Source organism: Phaethon lepturus, unplaced genomic scaffold, assembly GCF_000687285.1.
Source record: "Phaethon lepturus isolate BGI_N335 unplaced genomic scaffold, ASM68728v1 scaffold5867, whole genome shotgun sequence".
Classification (NCBI taxonomy): Eukaryota; Metazoa; Chordata; class Aves; order Phaethontiformes; family Phaethontidae; genus Phaethon; species Phaethon lepturus.
The window spans coordinates 5,661-22,362 of NW_010552403.1; the positions used below are offsets into that span (position 1 = coordinate 5,661).

Consider the following 16,702-nt stretch of genomic DNA (forward strand, 5'->3'; position numbering starts at 1 on the left):
AATGGGACTATGCCCATCATAGACCCGTTGAACCATCATTCTGTCCTTTTCTTTGGATAATGGCTGTACGCTGTCTGAACATCAAGACACATCCCCCTATGCACCTCTTACAGCCTAAACCATGACAGCATCGGCTTGGCGGGAAAGAGGTGAACTGGAGGCCTATTTCCGTCTGAAAGTGTGAAATGCCTGATAGTTAAGAATCACAGAATCATTAAGGCTGGAAAAGACCTTTAAGATCATCAAGTCCAACCATCAACCCAACACCACCATGCCCACTAAACCATGTCCCAAAGTGCCACATCTACACGCTTTTTGAACGTTTCCAATGATGGTGACCCCACCACCTCCCTGGGCAGCCTGTTCCAATGCTTGACCACTCTCACCATAAAGAATTGTTTCCTAATATCTAGTCTAAGCCTCCCCTGGCACAATTTGAGGCCATTTCCTCTCGTCCTATTGCTAGTTACTTGGGAGAAGAGACCAACACCCACCTCGCCACAACCCCCTTTCAGGTAGTTGTAGAGAGCGATAAGGTCTCCCCTCAGCCTCCTCTTGTCCAGACTGAACAACCCCAGTTCCCTCAGTCACTCAAGACTTATAACTCTTATAAGCTCAAGCCGCTCAACTCTTGTAAGAGTTATAAGGAACTGCAGATCTGGGATCACATCCCTGTGGCTGCAGAGCACATACGGCACACATGGTGTACCTTCAGCACACAATGAAACCTAACAGTTCTAGATCTGTTAGAAGGAAGCACAACCCAGTCATGTGCCTAGTGTCATGCTGATCCAGCTCTGAATCGTCTAAATACGCTTTTGTTTTGAATGAAAGTATTTATGGGTCTGTGCCTGCAGCCTCTTTTAAGTGAAGACCCATGGAGAGAGGCATCCAACCTATGGCCTTAGCTATATAGCCAAAGAAGAAACAAGAGAGCGTCTTGTTCGTCATTTCACATGTTTACCACCTGGGGACTACTGCTTTCTGAATCATCTTTACCACCGCTTTACCACCTTCTTTGAGTTTTGGAAAGAAGCCTCAAGTTGCAGTCTACCTCATTGCAAAACTAAATCCTAACTGTATTGGTCATCGACCAGTTCCTTTGATCTATGTTCCTATTATGCCACTGCCTTTTTTTTAATGCTCATCTTTCAGTATTTTACCTTGTGATCAGTATGGCTGCATCAACTGAAGACATGTCTTCTCCCCAGCTTGTTGACATTTCTAAGTGTATATCATTCTTCTTGCCAAATTCTTCATGTTGCCATTTGCAAAAGCTTTCCAGCATTTTTTCCCCGTGATGTCCAATATACATATCTGCCTGGAAATAAAAAACAATTAATTTTATTAAAATTACGATTCTGTAAACAGAATTAAGAACATTTTTTGACTGAGTTAACAACAATATTCTCCCTTTTACAGCATAATGTATTCATGGCAGAATGACTTGAATTTCAGCAGCAGGGACCATCTGTTTTCTCCTGTTAAAGATACAGGTGAAGACAGCGCACAGAGAGGCATACAGTGGATCTGTTCACCTGAACTCTTGTCTCATTAATTTGCTGATTTTTTTACTATCCATAGTGAAGAAAAGATTAATGATGCGACGATCCAGAATTTGAACATGACATGAGACTTCTCCACTTGCTGAGAGGACACTGAAGAAAGAAATACTTTCTTACTCACTGGAAAAATATAGTATTTTAAAATTAGAAACATGCATAAGGGAATTCCTCTTTCTTACGAACTGATTAAAATATGAAAGGATTCCCATACTACTTTGTAGAAACAAGAAGAAATCAAGTTGACAATGTCCTGGAAGGTGATATACAAACCAAGGGTTAATAGAAACTATCAATCAAGATATCAACCAACTTGTCTTTCTTCAGAAAGAAAGAAGAACAGAATTTGAGATGATGCCTGAAAGGTGTAATGAAAGAACGGTGCTATACCATGGCACCTCTTGTTTGTCTAGAGATTGCCTGACAAAGAACACAAGTACTCCTTCTACTGTCCACTGGGTTTAAAGGATATTATTTTTGTATTGAGCTAAATGACTGCACAAGGAGCAGAGCACAAGCAGACTTCCTTAAGAACCATCTGGTTTCCACAAGGAAATTGTGTTTGCTTGACTTCCAACTGCAAGCACAGAAAAATCTCAGTATGTGCAGCACATAAAGTAGAAGCTTAATCTTTACTGGAGCTGTGTGAATAACTAAATACTGTGGAAAAGCTAACTGAGAAAATTCATCAGCCATTAAAGTTGGTGAATATTGCAAGCCTTCGTGAAGAAACAAGCTAAGTGGCATTACTCTCTACAGGTTAAGACAAAGATAATATATACTTACTGGAGTCTCATGAAGGAGGATAAGCTTAGTCACACGAAGATTTACTTGCAGTCCAAGGCTCTTGTGCTGGAAAAGGTTAAAAACCTAAGAAAAAACAGTAAATAAAAATACAGGCTTGTATTGCACACTACCACACTGTAGACTAAAACAAACAGAACGTCAAAGAACCTCAAAGATTTCTCACATTCTACTGCGATTGCTTTAATTTTACATACTTTGAACAGAACATTAAGCTAATGTCTTGTGTTGGTCGTCTGAAGGGAAAACAGAGCTTAGACAGTATTAATTCAGGGAGCACAAAAAGACTTTTTCCCCTCAATGGCCATGACCACTTTATAAACTGTAGCCTCTTTTTCCAAATACTTACACATAGATACAACACTATTCACATGAAAATTTCTGTTCAGTTAAATGCAGGATTGTGGCCTGAGTGGTCTGAGCCAGCACATGGCAATAACTCTTCCTACTGTTCAGAACAGTTAAAAGTTTTTATTTCTTCTTCAGCTTATGCTCCTTCTTTAGAACAATCTTTCCTTGTACAGTACAGGTGCTGGTTTTCACAGCTTTATGCACCAAATGAGTGTGCTGCAGCTCCAGGTAGAGCTGCAAGTGGATGTAATTGTCCAAGTAATTACCCTTTGTCTTTTTTTCAGCCACTAATGATCACATAATTCTTCTCAACAACAATGTCACATCTTCATAACAAGCATATATCATGAGAAACCATCCAATGCCCCAGCCTTCCCAACAACATCATGGGCTTTAACCAAAATATCATCTGGTTCAGGTCTCACTTTCTGGCTTCATTGCTGAAGATACAAGACCTGATAGTACAGACAATTCTACAGCACCATGGTTTTATGCTGCAAAACATATGCAGTAAGTCTTGACAGCCTGCTGACAGTCATGTACTGGCTCTCCCTTACAGGTGCTCAGTCAGAATAATTAAAAGGAGCAATGAAATCAGCCTGCAGTGCATGCATTGTTGGCAAAACACCAAGTTAATTTTAAATTTCCTACCATGTTTAAAATGGTTAGAATAAATCTTCTGGCAGCATCTGTTCCATGATATGACACCATAGCTGGATCCGCCACTACAACAGTTTCTATGTTGTACTCCTGAGGTAACTTGTAAGAGTATCGTTTTCCTCTTCCACTTTCAGATGCTTTTTGATTCTTGGATTTTCTTTTATCTGTAACATAAAACATTGCTTGATGAAATCATCCTTCAAACTACCCCTACAGTACTTTTCAGATTTGCTACCTGTGATTATGGTATAACGCTGGTTATGTGGAATGTAATAGCTATGAACTCTAATATACCATTACTTAGCACTGTTAATGATACGGCTCAGACTGAAGGCCTTGTACAACGTATAAATGTTAGTCCACATGAAGAAAACAGGAATCTTACCCAACTGCTCAAATGAAGTCAGTCAGATCTTTGCATCCTTTCACCTAACATATAAAAAAGTATGTGCCTCCTAGTTTGGTTTGTGGGAGAAAACTAAATGCATGTTAAGATTGACAGAAATATAGTCTCACTGAGATTGCCTAATTGTTATCTACCCATCTTCATAAATTGCAGAGAAAACATTTTTATGTAATTGTATCTTAGCATAAAAGATGGCAAATACAGATTTGCCACAAATTCAGTATTAAGAAAATATATAGAAAATTCAGTGATTTGCAAAGATGAAAGAGTATTTCAGATGAATGACAGAGAATGATATGTAGTATAGAGGTTTGTTGGAAACAAAAATGTGAAGTTTTACCAGCACGACTTCAAAGTCTGTGCTGCTGTCATTATAAGCAGCTAAAGTAAAATAAAAAAACAAACCCTGGAAACAGGCTTCTAAACCTACAGAAAACTCCAAAAACGTGTTACATTTATGGCAAGCTAGAGGTTACTGATCTTGTTAATTCTAAGTTTCCCCTCCAAAACCATGACAATATCCCCTTTACTAGTACAGTACATATGGAAAAAGAAAAACTAATTACACAGAAACAGTTCAAGCCTGAAGGTGGTCAGATACGCACACAGCAGATAGCAATGATATTTAAAATAATTTAATTTAAAACAAAGTATAAAATTAAACTCCCTGTTGTAATAGCCAAATTCTGTTAGATCCCCTTGAGAGGACATAAAACTTCTGGGACTGATCTCATTGAAATCACTGAAATCAAGTGAAATTTTTTCCAGCTTCCACAATGGAATATTGGGCTCTCTCATCACAACAAAAGTGATGCTTGAGATGACAATTATAAACACATGTTCTGGAAACAATCAAATATTCAGAAATTTTGAGGAAATGTTTTGCAATTAATCAGTCTTGCCTCTAATAGGAAGGTTCCTGCAGTTCATTTTATAACACATGACTACTTTCCAAAAAATAAGTCACTCTTCAGGAAAGTGCTAAAAATATGCCTTAAAAGTCACCAAACTCACAAATTAACTTTACAATATGAGGTACCAGTGGAAGAATGATCTGCAATTTAATATAAATGTATGTGTAATATAGATTTAACATAAATATAACAGATAGATACTTTTCAATGTAGAAAGTATAAAACATCCATGCATAAAAAAGGTTGTCTATCTTTTACTGTAGTAATTTATTAATGATTCTATATGTGAGTGATTTAGTCCATCCTGCTACATTTTAGAAGGGCTTACTGATTCCTGTACAACTGGTGACAATGTGAGACTTTCTAACACACTGATAAGCCTACAAATTTACTAAAGGAAAAAAAAGTATACATTCTCCAGAAAAAAATATTAGGTGTTTGATTGCCTAGAAGTGGAAACAACTTATATATTCATAAGATACCTAAAATTAATTTTAACCTCTCTCATTTTGATCCTTCAGACACTTGCTTAGCCTTATGTGTACAGCTAACCTCAAGCTTTACTTGTGTTTGCTAACTGTGGATCTACAATCTAGTCTATTAAACATTATGTGTGTTTTCATCACTCTTTTGAGAATAATTTTTAATGAAATTTCAGTGTCGGGATTTTTTGCCAAAAACCCCACACCCTATAAGCTATACAACTATGACTTACCATACAAGCATCTAATGCTGCAAGAGTAGGCTATAGATCTAAGTTTAATTAGTAAACTCATTTGGGTAAAAAAAGATCTAAGATCTCTCATGTACAATCTGGTCAATCTGCCTTCCTCTGCCTTCCTTCTAGGAGCACTGATTGATTCCAGTGCAGTTTCCAGCAACACAGTTTATTCATTGTTCACTTCTTTGTGAAAAACAGCAGCTAGTGGTTGGAAACTTTAAATTTAATATTAGCATGGCTGTTCAGACAAGTCTGCTAACACACCTTTAAAAGTTTTAGCTAGCAGTGCATTTTTATTCCGAATTGACAGTAAGCAGCCCACAATAAAATACAGCATTGCGCTAAACGCTAAGGTCACCACAGTCCCATAAACTGTTGAAATCTCTCTTTCAGGATTATAGTGAATGAGAAGACTACATAGCTCTGTAGACAAGCTGGCTGCAACGGGCAGTGCCCATCATTTGCCTCAGATATCTGCCATGTTAACAAACCAAAGGACAATCTGTTCTTGGCCAACCAACCTTTTCCAAATTGCTGGCAGAATTCCCCATTGCATGAGATGTCATTTATCTGAAAATTTTAGCTCTTCGCTAAGTTCTTTAAATAAATGGAATTAGTAATTTTGGTACCAGTGGTATTCAAACAACTGCCATGATTACTGCCAGATAACAGGCAAAACAGGTTTTAGGCAAAACCACTTGTTTCTTTACATATTTATACATAAGTAAAAATTATGAAGAATTGCTCATTATTGAAGGTACACCATGTAAGAAATAATAACTCCTGAAAAAAAACGTACCTACATCAACAGTGCATGTGCTAACAAGATGAAAGTCAGATTAAGTGAAAAAACTGCTTCTTGGGATTAAAGATGCATAAATTAATCTTAAAAAATTAATTATATTGGCAAAATAAAAAATAAATGCTACAGGAGGGTTCTGCGCAATAAGGCTTCTATGTTTTGTGCAACTACAGAAAACATGAAGATTTCAGATCAATTTATTACTTAAACTTGGTTGACTGAAAGGAAAGCTAGAAATACTCCAGCACTCCAGCAAGAAAGGCTAGAAATACTGCAGCAAGTACATTTGACATTCAATAGGCAATTAAGAGAAAATAACAAGAAGTGTTAACAAAACAAGAAAAATCCCCCACAAAAAAACTGAAAGAGCTGAAAATCCAGCTACTATAATCACAGGTGGCATAAACTACCTGAGCCAACATTAAGAACCACCCATGACCACAGGACTCCTGGACAATGACAAGTCCTCAGGCACAAGAGCATTCCCTGAGTATACTTCCACATGAGGCCCAGACTACAGAGCAATGACCATCATTCCCCAGGCTTTCTTTTCCTGGGGAAAAGAAAATGGGTACCCTAGGCACGTCGAAATTGCAGTATTCTGGCTAAGAAGGCAATATGCAGGAGCTTAGGAAGCCATGAGCTACCTAAGCTACCTCCACTGTAGTTTGAATAGGGATTTAAAAGTCTTAATGCAGAGTGACAACTTGTTTCTGACCCAAGGCATGGAAACCAATACTTCAAGCATCACAAGTCTCCATCTAGTGCAATTTCATAGATCTAGACCTATGACCAAGATTGTTTATGTACTTTATTTCATGATTTTCACATGAAAACAGGCTGAGCAAGAACCAACACAGCTCTCCCACTTGACTGCCCAGTCTAAATCCCATGAAGTCAAATTTCGGCTTTTGATCCAGTGAAACTTGCAGGTGTTTTCCTGCAAAATGGCATCACTCTAAGAGAAGCACAATCTGCTTATAACCCAGAACAATCTGTTGTTTATCATCAGAACTGAGAAGTAAACCAGGAGGCTTCCAGTCTCCAAAATACAGAAGGGATTCAAAATTCAGGTCTACTGTATCCTGGATAAGAGCTCTCACTCACTAGTCTGTGTGAAATTTTTTTTTTTTTTCCCCAACGTGACCCATGCCTTTATCATGAGTTAGGTTCACTGTACAAACAACTTCAGCTTGGAGCAAGTGCTTCAAATTAAGGAGAAGGAAAAGAGCTTAGCTTTCCAATATGTCCCTTTGCTCTAACAGCAACTGCTTCTCACACATTTTCTCTGTAATACAGTTATGAACTGGTTGCTTTGGAAGATTTCATGGGCCATGTGCAAAAGAAAGGTGTAAACTGTGAGGTCTGTGTACGTGCAATTGGCTCACATATGTAAATAAATCACACACACATTCAACAAAAGGATATACACACACTCGCAAATCCAGAAAGCATCTGCTTCTGTTGGTACAATTCTCTCCCTTCCCTAATTAATAAGAAAAATCCACCCCATTCATAAAAACAAGTTCTTTGTTCTCTCCAAACAAGTCTGGCTGTGTAGTATCTTTCAATCCGTCCCACAACAGTAACAGAAAACAAACAATACCTTCTTTGACTGCCTCTTCTAGTTCTGCATGAAAAGCTATTATTTCCAATAGTGATCCTTCAACACCTCTGGTACAGGCATTCATTCCTTTGAATAATTACAATCAATCACTGGCAATACACATTTGCTTGAGAGGTAGCCAGTCTTTGAGATCAATTTGGCTCAAAACCAAAGCCAAAGCTGGCTCAAAACCAGCAGCGTAAATACCTGTCCCAGAACACCTATTCTGACACATGAGTACCGTAGAAGAAAGAAATCCTGTAGTAAGATAGGTCCATATAGCTGAGAAGTTGCCATATTGCTGAGATAATAGTTTCTCTGTGTCACACAGCTACAAGTCTACCAAAGGCAGCTGTGCATAACCCGAGACTATCAGAGAGCCCCATATACTCATCTGTTTTATCTTTGTTTCATTGTTCTACTTAGTTTAGGATTTGCCATAAAATTCTCAAATACTGCTGTAAAGGCTTATTTTTGTTGCTTCAACCCACCTTCAAGGCTGTGCCCGTACCATGAATGTTTTGGTGATGTTAGCTAGCTGCATGTCACACCAGCCAATTGCTCCTAGCATAGACAGAGCTTTTATGCATGTAACTTAACGCAGCCCTGCTTAGTAAAATAACCTGTAGCAGCAGAGTGAGGGACTGGTCTTGCTAGTATGACAGCGTCAGTTAGAAATTGCAGGTATTTATACCCCGCTGGCAATAAGGTTATGCCAGCAGATGCTAATCAGTTATGCACAGCTTGAGTTATTTTGAAATTTCAGGCTGGTAGTAGAGATAATGAAACTTATTTCAAGCAAATATTTGAATGTCTGTTGACAGACTATTTGCACCAAGTCAGAGCCTTGGGCATAAAATTATTAGAACAAAATAAGCTGACTTTCCCATTTTAGCGCATAAGAGAAAGTGAAAGGATGACTGGTAATGAACATGACAGAAGAATAATGTCCTTACAGAAGAGTTTGTATCTTTACTCATTTTCATACACATCATGGTTTGCTATTTGTCAGATGCTCCTCTCCCCTTTCCCAGTGCATATATCATGCATCCTTTTAATTGTCTCTCTTTTTCTTACTTCCAAACACATTCAGGCAAGCATGCTCTAACTCACTTACGACTAATAAGGAAGCATAACCAGCTCTACTTTATGTGAACAACTTCTGCTAATATAGAAAATTTCACTTTTAGATAAGCAGTGGCAATATAATATAATGCCTGGAAGAGAAATACAGAGTCTGCTGGAGGAAGTTACATGTCATTTATCTAGTCCCTCTTAATAAAGAGCCTTGCTTTGCTAATTCATCTTTGATTTCAAGCTGTGGATGGATGCCTAATTGTAGAAACAATACTTCCAAAATGGAAAAAAACCCTGTAACATTTATTCTGTAACCATATAAAATGGACAGAGCAGTATAAATGTTCAGGAAGAACCATACTGCTACAAAAAACCTTAGGCTGGAAGGGATCTCCGGAGGTCAGCTAGGCCAACCTCCTCCTCCAGTCAGGGCAAGCATCAAAGAAATATCAGCTCTATTAGAACCATTTCCAGGTGTGTTTTGTAAATGTCTGAGGCTGCGGACTCCACAGCCTCTCTAGGCAAGCTCTTCCAGTGCTAAGCATTCTTGCTGAGATTTTTTTTCCTTATGCCCAGTTGAAACTTCCTTGAATGCAAGTTACAGCTATTGTATTTCATCCTGTCATAGCATACCTCTAAGGAAAGTCTGGCTTCATCTTCTCTCTGCAGCCACTTCAGCACTGGAAGACTGTAGGTGCATCCTTCCTTTACCTTTCTTTACACATGTGAAATAACCCAGACCCTGCTGCCTCATCCCAAATGTCATATAATCCAGCTCCCTAGCCATGTCAGTTTACCTCAGCCATTTAGAACCATAGAATCATAGAATCAGAATAGTCTGGGTTGAAAGGGACTTTTAAAGGTCATCTAGTCCAATCCCCCACAATGATCAGGTACATCTTTAACTAGATCAGGTTGCTCTTTCCACTTTGTCAGTATCTCACTTACAGTAGGTTAGGAGACATGAAAAAAATGCCAATAAATGTGCACTCATTTTGGTTTATTTCCTGGCAAAAAAAAAAAATTTATGACAACAACATTAATAAAACCTTCAGCTCATTCTGAGGTCAGAAGGCTGAGATCATAGAATCATAGAATAGGTTGGGTTGAAAGGGACCTTTAAAGGTCATCTAGTCCAGCCCCCCTGCAGTGAGCAGCGACATCTTCAACTAGATCAAATTGCTCAGAGTCCTGTCCAACCTCACTTAGAATGTTTCCAGGGATAGGGCATCTGCCCCCACTCTGGACAACCTGTGCCAGTGTTTCACCACCCTCATTGTGAAAAATTTCTACCTTATGTCTAGCCAAAATCTGCCTTCTTTTAGTTTAAAACCATTACCCCTTGTCCCATCGCAACAGGACCTGCTAAAAAGTCTGTCCCCTTCTTTCTTATAAGCACCCTTTAAGTACTGAAAGGGTGCAATAAGGTCTCCCCAGAGCCTTCTCCAGGGTGAATAACCTATCAGCCTGTCCTCATGGGAGAGGTGTTTCAACCCTCTGACCATTTTTGTGGCCCTCCTCTTGACCCACTCAAACAGGTCCATGTCTTTCCTGTGCTGAAGGCTCCACAGCTGGACACAGGTCTCCAGGTGGGGACTCACCAGAGCAGAGTAGTGGGGCAGAATCACCTCCCTCAACCTGTTGGCCACGTTTCTTTTGATGCAGCCCAGGATACAGTTGGCCTTCTGGGCTCATGTGCAGCTTTTCATCCACTAGTACCCCCAAGTCCTTCTTGGCAGGGCTGCTCTTGATCCCTTCATCCCCCAGCCTGTACTGATATTGGGGGTTGCCCTGACCCAGGTGCGGGACCCTGCACTTGGCCTTGTTGATCGTCATGAGGTTCACATGGGTCCACTCCTCTGGATGGCATCCCATCCCTCAGGTGTGTCAACTGCACCACTCTGGTGTCACCTGCAAACTTTATCAGGGTGCACTCGATCCCACTATGTCATTAATGAAGATATTAAACAGTATGCATCCCAACACGGACCCCTCAGGGACACCACTCATCACTGATCTCCACCTGGACATCAAGTCATTGACCACTACCCTCTGGATGCGGCCATCCAATCAATTCCTCATGCACTGAACAGTCCACCCGTCAAATCCATCTCTCGCCAATTGAGAGAGAAGGATGTTGTGGGGGACCATGTCAAAGACCTTACAGAAGTCCAAACAGATGATACCCATCATCGATTTGATAGATGTCTTCTATTTTTAGAAAGATAGAGATGCCCTCTGTCTTTGTAAGAAGAGTAACTGATGATGAATCAGGAACATCAGAATGTTATCTTTCACAAAAGCCATTTTCCCCTCTCCATTGAAAACTATTAATCCATCACTACGTGCCAAATTTTTGTTGAAACCGTTCTACTTCAAGAACTTCTTCTACCTGCCATTGAGGAAGATGCATTAGGATTGCTTCATACAGTTCTTCCAGGTTCAATAATAGAACAAGAACACAGTTATAAAAATAATTTCAGTTCAGTGTCAGACACATTTGGAAGTTCAAGACTTATTACTACATGAAAATGGGATGAACTGTGCTAATGTTTTAAAAGAGAAAATTAAGTACAAGCACTGGATGTAGTAAGTAATTAAGCAACTACAGAGAAGGACAAGAAATAGGTTGTAATTATTAAGTTGAAGTAAAAAAATGACCCAAAGATTTCTACTTTCAAATATAATTGGACATTAAGAAGCAATGTCTACTCCTCAATGGGCAAATCCCTCTTCCAACAAGTGAAAAAGCAGGCTCAGCATGCCAACTCAAAGTTCACCATAAGTTACTCCTACAAGAATAATCAGATATGATATTGTTGGGGGTTGTTTTTAACTACTCTCTACATATAAATATGTCTGCTACATTAGATCTTTTCAGTGAGATTTGTATATTACCTGTAACAACACCACAGTACTGATTCTGAGAAGCTGGCTTTTCAGTAATTCTCTCCTCTATGGACCTTTTTCGTCTGTACACCCTGTGTGCATGACCTGTCACAGCCAAAGTGCGATTGAGTGGCTCAATAAATATGAAGTCCTCATTAATCTGTATAAACCCCATCTGCAAAGGAAAACAAAAGGAACACATAAGATATGAATTTAAGAAAGTATGAAATTGTGCACAGTCCTGCAGAAGAAAAAACCCCACAAAACTCCATTTAAGAAAACCTTTTGTTTTAGTAACCTTACCAGCAAGGTGACTACCTTTATATTTTACAAGCCTTTCTATTTAAGTGAACTAGGATGAATTTCATTTATTTCAACTAAATCTGTGTGGGTGGGTGGCTACATGCCAGTAGCAGATGCACAGTAAAAGATCTGGAATGTTAAAAGTTTGCTTTGGGAGACCCACAGGGTCATTTAAATACGTACAGCATGTACAGAAAAGTCTATACACTAGTTTTATTACTCAGTGTATTGTCACATTTTTAGATGACTATATTTAATGAAATAACAGGAATAATTTAGGGCATCAGAATACATCCCGAACAATTATGCATCTGGAAAAGACATTTGTGATGCTCCTTTTACACTTTGTCAAATTAAAAAAAAAAAAGTATTAAAAAAGGCAGCAATGCCTCCTTGGTTGCCAGCAGCTAAAACAGAAAAACATTCTAATACAGCCATTTAGTTTCATAACTTCCCCCCACCCCAACATATTTGTACACACAAACATACATAAAAAGCTAACACACCAGATGCATATCTATTATTACAACAGTGTGGCCAAAGTTAAAAACATATTTATATAAATACCATACAAATCTAACTTAGCTCAAATTGTTAAGCTGCCAACACACACGAGTTCCTATCAAGAGTAAAGCTGGAGACAGCAAGGTTTTGTGGGGTTTTTTCCCCTCCAGAAAATGTCATTAGCAAGATTGACAGTTAACTTTCTCATTCTCTAAACTTAAAAACCTGTTGAACAGTTTTTGCTACAGTACAACTGGCTAATAGAAGCAAAGTGCTGTTCTGTATATTTCCATGTAGTATGAATGAAAGAAATAGAAAAGAATTTTGTTTCTTCTGGAATTATGTAAGTGCCATTATCACACTGGATAGCCTGCCTGACATATGGATAAAGCCTGAAAAAGAAATTCCAGTCCAAGCAAGAAAACAAAATTAAATTTTATAAGTGGTACAAAATACAATTTCCTTCAAATATAAGCAGGCATTACTTTAAGAAGAAAAAAACCCAAACCAATCTCTCCGCACTATCACATTAAATAAATGTGAATACATGTGTGTAATTTTTCAGTCAGCTACACTAGCTGCAGAATGCTGAACAGATGTTGAAGGGTCATCATTAACATTGCACAGAAACATAGAGTAGATGGGTTTGTTTGGCTGTTTCGTTTCCTTTTTGTACTTTTTAGGTCAGTTTATCTTCATCACGAGCTTTAACTGCTACATGTTTACAAGATCAGCTACTTAGGTATTGCTAGGTACTTCCGGTACACCTACCAGATACCACTTCCATATATCTTGAATAATGTTACTTTTACATAACAATTAGCTTTTCTAATATAAACTACAAGTGATGTTAAATGAAATTTTATTTAAAAGCATAGTTCTCAAATGCTACTAAAATGCATAAACTATTTTTCATTCAATTTTTCTGACTAATGCTGAATTTCACTGAGACATAGACTTTTTTTAAATTATTATTTAGCTTATAAAGGTGCTGATAAGCTCTGGATATAGAACAGGAGCAGCAGCCCATCAGATGGTGCTGCAGGTTTCCCCTGTCTACTTACAAAAAACAAGGCCTTAGTCCACATTGAACAAAGACTCAATCCTAGCAACATTTGCCGTATTTGTTCTGTCTTCATTCTCTTTGCTGCAAGATGACGCCAGGGCTTTACGGTCCTGCTCTTCAGGCTGACAACTAGACATATTGAGGAGCCGTGCTAGGACCACTGACATTTTATGTTTTCTTTCAGCTGCTCGCATAAACTGAAAGGTAGTCCATTGGTGGAGAACTGAAAGAATTACTGCCAGTCTCCTGAGTCAGAAGTTAAAGAAATGAACACTGATATAAAGTTTACTGAATAAAATTAATGTCAGTTATATTCAAATGGGCAATTTTCAGACAAACCTGGATAACCAAATGATCTCTGTGATCATTTTGATCGCTTTTGAAAAAACATGACTGGTTCTTCCATCTCTTGGACAATTTCCCAGGTAGAAAAGGGAAGATGAAGCCATACCCTTGACAACCATGCCCTTATTTTTTCATAATCATTAGAAGTGGAGTTAAGATCTTCTACCATAAAACTAAACACAGAAAGCAGAGAAAATCCAAGCCTTGCATTAAAGCACCAGTTTCAATATGTTTTCAGATATTAGATGCCAGGGCCACATACAGGCTTCAGACAATTCAAATGGCAAAACTGACATGTCATGAAAACGTACAGCAAAGCAAAGATTAAAAAAGTGTAAAAAAATAATATGCATCTGGGGTAGAACTGTAAGCGAGTTCTGAGGAACTGATCCATCTCCCACCAGTTTCATCTGAAAAGATATCACTGCTCAGAGCTGCAACTGAGAAAGCTACTGGCATGGTGGACTTGTCGTATGCAAAAGGTAACATAACATGCCATCTTCCCCCCGCGCTCATGTATCCCTGCATTTGCAAGTTTCTTACCTGAAACAAAACAAAACTTAAATGTAGTACACATATATCTGAGTAGAGTTCAAGCCCTGGACAACCTAACTTGGCAAAAAATTCCTCAGACCTCCTAAGTAAGGATGAACTGGGTACTTGCTCTGCATTTATTTACTTTATGCAGTAGAGTGAGACATTAAGCACAGGCCAGACTTAATCAAATGTGCATGTAAAGCATTATATGGGACTAAGTATGGAAACTCTGAAATGGACTCACATCCACCACGTGTATTTTAAAGTGGACACTTGCCCTCATAAATGAAAGCTTGCTACAACATATTACATACACATCGTATAAAGATTTTTCACTTTCTTAAAAGAAACAAACACAAAAAGCCATGTGGAAACACTGGCCCTGAATGCAAACTAACATTTTGTCCTATATAAAATAAAAACAGTTCACATCTGAAATATGCCAATAATCACAAAATGTAGGCACATCGGAATTCTTCTGAAATATGAAATCTGAGTTTTTTTCTTATATCCAATCAGAGATACCATAGATGAGAGATAAAGAACAAAAAATATCTGAATATTCTGGGCAATTGCATCTGATAAAAGACATTATAACAGAAACTGCTTATGCCATCTTATTTCTAACATCTATGTTAGAACACTCGTGCTGTTTTCTGCCTAGCGTTTCATCCCTAAAAGGGCAGCAATTTCTTTTTTCCTATTTGGAGCATATTTAAGGACTTGACATTCTGTCATGTATCCTATGAAAACCTGAAGTGAGTCTACTGTTTCTAATAAAGTTATATTACCATGAGAAGTCACACAACCACAAAAGTGAAGTAAATTTGTGAAGACCACCTATGCATATAGTTACCAGATACTGGGTAACAGGAAATGTCAAAGGAGTTACAAATTTCTTTAAACTCGTATATACTCTTCCTTGCATACCAATTCAGAGTGGCAGCTTATTATCATTCAAAGTTGAAACAATGCAGATTTTTAATATAAAGTTGTTTCTTGCAGAATTTGTACAAATAAAGCAAGCAAAGAAATGCATGAAGAATGAATACACTTTCCTAAGAACAGGAACAGAAACGTAAGAAAAGAATACACTTCACTTGCTACCATTATCACAAAAAAACCCCAGGATGACAGAATAATATCCACAAGCATGTACTAGAGTCAGAGATTAACTCATTCCCGTTTTAATATCCCAGAGAAGAGATGCAGCAAGTCTAAAAGGAGACTTTACGTACCACAAGACAGTTATGAAACAGCATTTTATCAATACGTTGTGTCGTTTTCATCACAGAGGTTCACTGAAACGCAATAATAAATGCTGACAACATAATGTAGACTTCAAAGAAATATCAGAACAATAAGGCTTTTTTACTTTTTAAAAGAAAAAGCTCCAAAGGATGAGTCTCGGTGGCCTACAATTTATCATTAGTCACTTATGTAGTAGTAGTTTCTCATTCTGCAGCTTGGTGTGTCAAAGCAAAATATTTCATTCGCTAAACAATTCACCACTGTGGTGGGTTGACCTTGGCCAGCTGCCAGACGCCCCCCCAGCCGCTATCCTACTTGCCCCCTCCCCAACAGGTCAGGGGGAGAAAATTAGATTAAAAAAAAAAAGCTCATGGGTCGAGATAAGGACAGGGAGCTCATTCAGATATTACCATCACGGGCAAATAAAACCTGACTTGCAGAAAATTAATTTACTTTATTGACAGTTAAAACAGATTTGGATAGTGAGAAACAAAGACAAATGAGAACAACACCTTCCCCCTGCACCCCGAGCGGCACAGGGCAGATGGGGAACGGGGGGAATGGTCAGCACACAACAGTTTCTCTCTGCTGCTCCCTCATCCTCACGCTTTACCCTTCCTCCCTCTCCACAGGCTGCTCCAGTGTAGGCCCTCCATGGCCTGCAGCGTCCTTCAGGGCATGCCCACCGGCACTGGCCCCACGGAGGAGCTGCAGTGGGGTTATCTGCTCCAGCACCTGGAGCACCACCACCTCCTCCTCATCCTCTACCCTTGGTGTCAGCAGGGATGTTTCTCTCAGGTTTTTTCCTCACACGGCTGGGAAGCATTTTACCCTTTTCTTTCCCGAGGGGTGTTGCCGTCTTGGCTGAGGGGCTCAGCTGTGCTCTGTGGCGGGGGTGGTTGAG

General features: G+C 38.9%; 1 protein-coding gene across 1 annotated transcript in view; it reads right to left on the reverse strand.

Moving 5' to 3' along the window:
• Positions 1–1,163: 1,163 nt before the first annotated feature.
• The window catches only part of LOC104623959 (A disintegrin and metalloproteinase with thrombospondin motifs 19-like), a gene marked incomplete at its 3' end in the record, with an annotated part of 41,470 nt that continues 25,931 nt past the window's right edge, over positions 1,164–16,702 (reverse strand). Inside the window, exons 3-6 of the mRNA XM_010291194.1 lie at positions 11,802–11,967; positions 3,369–3,541; positions 2,349–2,432; positions 1,164–1,321 (exon numbers count right to left, since the gene is read on the reverse strand). Of these exons, the coding sequence (XP_010289496.1) occupies positions 1,164–1,321; positions 2,349–2,432; positions 3,369–3,541; positions 11,802–11,967 (581 nt within the window). The remainder of the gene's footprint in view (positions 1,322–2,348; positions 2,433–3,368; positions 3,542–11,801; positions 11,968–16,702) is intronic.